The sequence below is a fragment of the Asterias rubens genome, chromosome 1 (genome assembly GCF_902459465.1).
Source record: "Asterias rubens chromosome 1, eAstRub1.3, whole genome shotgun sequence".
Lineage (NCBI taxonomy): Eukaryota > Metazoa > Echinodermata > Asteroidea > Forcipulatida > Asteriidae > Asterias > Asterias rubens.
In genome coordinates this window covers 14259994-14268176 of record NC_047062.1, presented here as the reverse complement: position 1 = coordinate 14268176, position 8183 = coordinate 14259994, and the positions used below count along the sequence as shown (strand labels likewise).

Genomic DNA, 8183 nt, shown 5'->3' with positions numbered 1-8183 from the left:
GCGTTGAAGCCACATTCCACACACGCACGTCTTTTTCCCCCCCTCCCTTTCAATATGACAACAATCATCTTGAACGAATTGCTGCCTCAACTTCCCCGCAGGATGACCTTGCTAATATTATTAATGTGTTTTGCGTGACTTCCATGTTGGATATCTCAGGGCCATATGTGACCGAATCTCACAGCATGAGCAGGAAAAACCTTCACAATCGGTCTTGTGTAAAGAGCCAAAAATTAAGATCCTCACAAAATATCGCCCACAAGAATGTTTAATAAAGACAGCTAGATATAGTATTATTTAGTACTACATAGAGATGGTAAATAATGCTCCCAATTGCCTCCCACATGAATATATTTGCTAGGCTCACAAAGCTCTGTGTTACATAAACGTACACGCTGTGGAAATTCCTTTTCTGCTTAAAAAATGATATTCTTCAACATTGGTAAAAGCACCGTGTGGAGGTAGTAAACATAATGTCAAGTGCCTTCACTTTGTTGATGTGCTGTCAGGGCCCAATTTCATAGAGCTGCTAAGCACACAAATTTGCTTAGCATGAAATTTCTTCCTTGATAAAAACAGGAATACCAACCAAATTTCCATGTGATTTTGAGGATAAGCAAACAAGGCAATATGCAACAAATGGAAATTTGTTGGTAATCCTGTTTTTATCAAGGAAGAAATTTCATGCTAAGCAAATTTTTGTGCTTAGCAGCTCTATGAAATTGGGCCCTGATAGCTTCACTTGGTGCAAGATTGTTAATCAACAGAATTAAGATTGATTTGGGATTACTTATTATTATAAATTATGTATGCTTGTGTTTAAAGGCAGTGGACACTATTGGTATTTACTTATTATAATTATTAGCATAAAACCTTACTTGGTAACGAGTATTGGGGAATCTCAGTGGTTGGTAGTATAAAACATTGTGAGAAACGGCTCCCTCTGAAATGGAGTAGTTTTCGAGAAAGAAGTAATTTTCCATGATTTTGAGGTCAAGCATCTGAAAGCACACAACTCCGTGTGACAAGGGTGTTTTTTTCTTTTATTATTATCTGGCAACTTCGATGACCGATTGAGCTCAAATTTTCACAGGTTTGTTATTTTATGCATATGTTGAGATACAGCAAGTGAGAAGACTGGTCTTTGACAATAACCAATAGTGTCCAGTGTCTTTAAGCAGAAATGAGCAGGAAACCAGTCACAAATTGTACTTGTGACATGATAGTTTGGCTGGTAACCTTATCCTGTCAAGCATTGTTAATTTCTTTAATTGCTTGTCATTGTTCGCTTGATTTTTTGTTGTTGCTGATTTTAAACTTATTTTTTATATCTTGTTGTTTTTGCTGATTATCTATATTTTAAATGTTTCTCTGTATTAGCGCCATGGAGCATTGTTTTTGATGGATATGGCGCTATATAAATGTTCACTATTATTATTATTATCATTAGTGTTATTGTACTTCAGCATTTTTTGTGCTTTAATCGGCTCTAAGAAATTGGGCCCTGATTTCCTGCCAATTTTTGCTCATCAAATTAATTTGTATAAAAGGTGATTTTTCAGCTTTGCCACAACTACATTTGCCCCTCGGGTTAAACAGGTTAGTCAGTAAATTTGTGCAAAATATATATTGAACATTTTAAACAATTGGATACAATGAATAAAGCGGGAGATACTTGTTCAATGTGTACTTTGAAAGGCATAGTTTTCATGTCTATATGGCTGATAATACAATTCAACCTCTTAATATTATTTACTTGTTAATTTTCTTCTTTTTAATTTTTTTTTTACGTTTTGTTATAAATAATCAAGAAAAAGTGCCTCACAAATGGTTCAAATTTAAGGACAGCGTACTAAGAAGTACAAAGTGGCATTACACTGGTTCCATCCAAGCTCCCTTCTTCACCCTAAAAAAAAGTTAATCTTGGTGCATTTTGTTTGACGGCTTCATATGTTGTATTTCCCAGAGGTATCTACACGTAGATTGGTCGAAGTCACAAAACATGAACTATGCAATACCGCCTTAAACGAACTGCACAAGGTTTGTCCACTTGCAGCGTAAACATACTCGTGTCATACATTTCATCCGGACACGGGTGGTACACACACTGCCACAGACGTCGCCGCCATAGTTTTTGGTTATTTTCGTCACTCCATACCGATTCAAATTTATCTTGCATATTGTTGTCTGTCTTTCGACATCTCTCCCTGTTCCTCATCGTATCTGTCGGCATGTCTGCGCTGTGCTCAGCGTTCCAAAATAGTTTTAGGTAGAGACTTGATTAAACTGCATTCCATGATGCAAGGCTAGGCCGTAGGACCATAAGACGGGGTGTTACTCCCGGCAGGTTGAACCTGTGGGCAAAAAAAAAGACAATCAGATTACCAATTAAGCTGAGCAGTGAAGAATGTAATTTGTCCCCTCTGCTTTTCAATACATTGTAGATGCTGTGTCATTTTGTAAATATTGTGTAACAATTAGGCCGCAATAAATATATTCCTAATATTTGTTTTGTTCAAACATTTTTTAACCAATGACAATTAAAAATTTTGTATAATAAAAAAGAGAGCATACTTTCTGTTTTGAATACCAAGTCGATTCGTTGCAAAATTCTGAAATGTGTGGCAGTGAACATGGACTACCAACAAACGGGAAAGAAGCTACAAATTCATTGTACAGTTTTACATGGCTTGATTTTTTTTTTTTTTTACGAGAAAGTCATACATGTACAAATTTCTGTTAAAGGCAGTGGACACTATTGGTAATTACTCAAAATAATTATTAGCATAAAACCTTTCTTGGTGACAAGTAATGGGGAGAGGCTGGTGGTATAAAACATTGTGAGAAACAGCTCCCTCTGAAGTGCTTTAATTTTGGAGAAAGAAGTAATTTTCCACGAATTTGATTTTGAGACCTCAAGTTTAGAACTTGAGGTCTCGAAATCAACCATCTAAACGCACACAACTTCGTGTGGACAAGGGTGTTTTCTTCTTTCATTATTATCTCGCAACTTTGATGACTGATTGAGCTCAAATTTTCACAGGTTTGTTATTTATGCATATGTTGAGATACACCAAATATGAAGGCTAGACTTTGACAATTACCAATAGTGTCCACGGCCTTTATGAGAAGATCATAATCTTTGGTACGGTGCCTTATCACCATAGAGGGGATTTTTTTCTCTCTCATCCCAATTTTTTTTAAGAGAAAAGTAAGTGGACTGCAATGGATGAATTCTCAGGTTATTTAAAAAAAACAAAAAAACATTCCAGCACATTGATTGTCACAAAGAATTTGGATCGTATGTTACAGTGGGTATCTCAAGTCGATGTGACTGGATCTCCGAACACATTACAATTGGGGTCTAACAAGTGAGAAAATCAACAGGAAATTTAGCCGGACATTCGCCACTTATCGGCGGAAGACTCTGAGGAAGTACATTATAAACTACATTCTCAAGACTTTAACTTGAAGCGAATAAACCTTCGGGGGAGACGCTCAGAATCTTAAAACGTTTTATACTGGAGGGTATAATGGAAAGCTAAACTGGCTAACTGCACTACTGGTGGAAAACTTCACATCAAATGTTTTGCCAGAATGAAATGCTAAAGCTTTTAAGAAATGAGTACACCAAATAGTTTTGAGCTTTCGAGTCATAAATCCAATGTTTACGAACAGTGATGGGGTTTTCAGGCTGGAATGTTTGAAAATGGCACTTTCGTTGGAAATTGAACAGCTAAAAAAAGGCCATGGGAACATTTTTGAAGGGGCACCAAGCAAGGCCCAGATCAGGGTAACATACATTGTAGACCATGGTGTTGGTGGCTTCCATACAATTCTGGGCCTGGGTTTTTCACAAATTTCATGTGACTCCACTGACAGATTGCGCTTTTAAACTTGAACAGGTTTGCTATTACACGAATGTTCAACAAAATGTAGATTGACAATATGACCAATGTTGCCTGCAGCTTTTAAATCATTCAGGGGTCAATAACTGATGTAAGGCTAACTGCCTCATTATAACCAGCTGGTGTATATTTGAAATCAATTCTTCTTCAAATCATAATGTCCAGCTACTTGTATGATTACAAGTAGTGTAATATTTCTAACAATGATATTGAAACCGATGTACAAAGTCTGTCAGTGTTTCTTTCATGGAACCCGTCTGTTGCACAATTAATGGGGAACGATCCGCACCGAAGAGGATGAACATGGCGCAGGAACACACACGATGTTGCAATACTTGTAAGAAGCAAATTAATAGCACAGTACATGTATATTTGTAATGGATATTTTATGACATTATCCGCCAACCCTCAGGCCTACAAATATAGCCGCATGCGTATAGGTTTAACAGTACAGAAAGCTCACACATGTACAGGATTCACCTTAAGTGCATGTTACTATGGTAATTGATGATGTCAAAGCCTATTTCACTACATTGTAAGTAATGTGACAGTGAATTATACAATACAATTACATATACACCTTCATGGTTTTGTTATCATTTTTCAGTTTGCTCACAATTTCAAAAAAATTATCCATCTTCTCACACATCATTATGTTTTAGCTTTAATTCTACCAATTTTAAGTGATTAATATCTTCTTCGTCATGATCACTTGTTCTTTGTCATGCCTCAATGTTGAAAAAGCACTCCTGCACTTAATGCTGAAAATAGAAGCTCAGTGGGTATGGTGACATTACGCAAATTTTGTACATCAACCAAGATCCAAGTTGGCCCCGTTAAATGTATTCAAATCTTGCTTAAACCTTGGTACCTGCCCTTAATACCATGTGATACATGTATTATAAGATACAGTGAAAATTTACGGTAGGGCCTATACGATACACTTTTGGCTGATCTTTTTCGTTCCATCACCATAGATTGTGTGTGTACTGAAGGGAGGGAAAAACTGATCTTGCAAATTGATTGCCTTGCACTTGCACACGTGTGGGAAAAAAAAACCAGTGTATATTTTCACTGCAAAGACGGTATAAGGTACATGAACGTCACTACCATTATAAAATGGCCATGACAAGTGTCAGGAAAATTTATTACACGTTCACACACACACAGGCTAAGCACTTACTACATGCTGTAAATGACAGAAAGTATACACATGTATAATGCATACTAATGTACAATGTACTTCAAGGATTGTGAAAGATAACAATTTGTGACAAGTTTATGACAAATGGCACCATTTTGTTTTAAGATGTTTTATTAGTGGTGTACATCTTGATGTAGTCCACCCTGAATTAAAGAGTAAACTTTTGTTTCATTGACTCTTCGCTGCATTTTACTGAGATAATAAAAATTCACAATGCAGTTGGCTGATTTTTCAGTGGCGATAGTTTTGACGTGTATTTAGGGCATTTAGAAATGAATTCTTTTGGTAAATTACACCTAATGGCTTTTTTTCAAAAACAAGAAAGATAATTGTTAAAAATCTGCATACCTCTTCTGACCTTGAAAGAATATCAGATGCAAATTAATTTTTGCAAATAGTTAGCATATGCTGGTACGCTTTAATTATAGAAATGATAGTAATATGTATATTTGTTATGCTGATATGTGTAACTCTTTAGAATTATTTCAGATGTTTTGTAATTTTGACGTGTTAGACACAGATGTCAAAAAGAAAAACACTTCTTCTCCAACTGTACTGCCTTTACTGAAGTGCAAAGTCAGCAATGTCGAAAGAGTGAATATTTTGTGGCTTGCGATCCCACCGCAATGTGACAGCGGTGATCGCAAACAGGGACTTTGTTTTCATGGGTACACACCACTATGAATATTTTGTGGTTAATTTCACTACACAAAATAGCAGTGTATGATTCATTAACCGTGTTAAAGCCTGGTTCATACTTCCTGCGAATGCGATACGAATGTTGGCGTCACAAATTCGCAACGAAATTCGCAGTGCGTTGAGTTGCGGGCAACTCTCTTGCGCATATCGCAGCGAAGGCACAGTTGTGACGTCAAATTCACATCAAATTTGCATCGCATTCGCATTCGCAGGAAGTATGAACCGGGCTTTAGGTAGATGCCCTAAAGAATGTAGGGCAGGGCACTCTTGTACTCATCAATAGAAGATGAGGCAAAACAGAAAAGGGAAACAAAACGGTCTCAGTATGGAAATTCTAATGGCAGCAAGGCTCCACCACAAATTGTTGTATATAAAGTCTAAGAGAGGATGTTTTGTACAGAGACAAAGGCAAGAACAATAGTACTGAAGTCTCCACAGGGATGCATAATACATGTTGTAGGTGTGCATATTTGAGAATGCGCACGTACTGTATCAATTTCAAGTGTACAAGGTGTATACATAAATTATAAATACAGGCATGAGCCATGCTTGATTAGGCCACCTGTATTCAACTTTTCAAATACTGAACAAAATTGTGTATGGGTAATGGTGCAATTGGCTGGATGGTTTAGGAATACATATTAACATGAACCGTGCATGCTAACACATGTATACAACCTCCCATTTTTTGTTTAGTTTTCTCTTCCAAGTAGTGGAGGCATTGGTGTATGGTTCAGTGAGAGGGAGGTTTAGAAACACATCAGGTGAAGAGTAAACACTTGATTGATTAGATGTGGGTTGTAAAAAGCTCAGTCAAAAAAGAACCCTCCAGCTAAAAAAAAGAAATGGCATCCGTGGGCAAATTCCTGGAACTAATGACTAACAAAAATATACCATTTGCGTTTTAATGTTGTTCATGTCCTCGGGGCTTGATTTTCACAAAGAGCTAAGATTGATCCTTGCTGCAAATCAATCTTTAAAGCCAGCAAAGTGTGAGGCCACAATACAAATTACTTCTGGTAATACCATAGTGGCTACTCATCTTACAATGAATCTTATGCCGTTTCCGGATAGGTGGTTATACAGCTACAGCTGTTGCTAAGGGTGTTTTTGAGGGCGTTCTACACTTTAAAGGCAATGGATACCTTTGGTAACTGTCAAAGACCAGTATATTCTCCATTATGTATCCCACCATTGTGCACAAAAGTAAACAAACCTGCAAAAATTTTGACTCAGTTGTTCATCAAAGTTGCAAGAGAATAATGAAAGAAAAAACACCCTTATTGCACAAATTTGTGTGATTTCAGCAGATGCCTAAAAAAGGCATTATTCCTTCGTTTTTTCATATTTGTGTGAGAAATTACTTTTATCTCTAAAACTGTGTTACTTCAGAGGGAGCCATTTCTCACAATGTCTTGTACTATCAGCAGCTCTCCATTGCTCGTTCCCAAGTATTTTTATGCTGAAAATTATTTCAAGTAAAATATTCTCAATAGTGTCCAGTGCCTTTAACATACAGTTAGCTACATAGCCGTAGCCACAAATTCAGACACTGTCGAAGTGCTTTGTCGAATTGAGCCAGGACATGTGAGCCAGGACATGTCAGCCAGACTCGCATGGAGGAAGAAACAGTAGACACTTGTACAAGTAACACACAAGTCTGACAGCAAATATGCCTTCATTCTGTCTGGAACTGCAATGACAAGACATACATGAAGAGTTTGTGGCCAAAGATAAAGTCGGGTTTTTTTTTCACCACTGATGACCAACTGTCACTGTCACCATCATCAAGAAAACACCACTTGATGGATAGAATTCTTTATTCTAGCAATACTCTCTCCGAATTTTAACAGATATTACCTCAGATGAACACAGCACGAACCTATCAGCCCTTACAGAAATAATTAATAACAGTCTATAGTGTCATGATTGTCATAATTAAACGGAATGTCCTGTAGATGTACTACGCACAGTACTCTGGATGCAGAAAGCAATATAAATGACTGTTTTACAGCTGTAGGGACTGGCAATATTACAACGTATTGAATGAGCGTCAGCCAGACAAATAATTAAATATTTCCCAGGTTTTAAGCATGGAAGATAAGGTATCCTATGAGCCTGTAGATGCTTTGTTATTACATGTAGTGGAATCAAATCCATTAGCTTACAAGATGTACTATTGTAGTGCATGTTTTGTATAAGTATACACTGTAGTGTGCAACAGCTGATACCTGTTTAAGTGCCACACATCAAACAGAATCATAATTTATATATTTTTTACAAATAATGCGCAATACTGAGAAATTACCAATTGTAATGAAAAGTACTACATGTAACATCATGTAACAACTAACGCCTTCTCATTAAAATTA

The 8183-nt window shown here is 36.8% G+C and overlaps 1 protein-coding gene across 2 annotated transcripts in view; it reads right to left on the bottom strand.

Moving 5' to 3' along the window:
* Positions 1–1171: 1171 nt before the first annotated feature.
* The window catches only part of LOC117304092 (putative transmembrane protein INAFM2), a 17016-nt gene continuing 10004 nt past the window's right edge, over positions 1172–8183 (bottom strand). For both annotated transcript variants that reach the window (XM_033788629.1, XM_033788651.1), the window contains exon 4: positions 1172–2354. In XM_033788629.1, the coding sequence (XP_033644520.1) occupies positions 2307–2354 (48 nt within the window). In that variant the 3' untranslated portion in view covers positions 1172–2306. The remainder of the gene's footprint in view (positions 2355–8183) is intronic.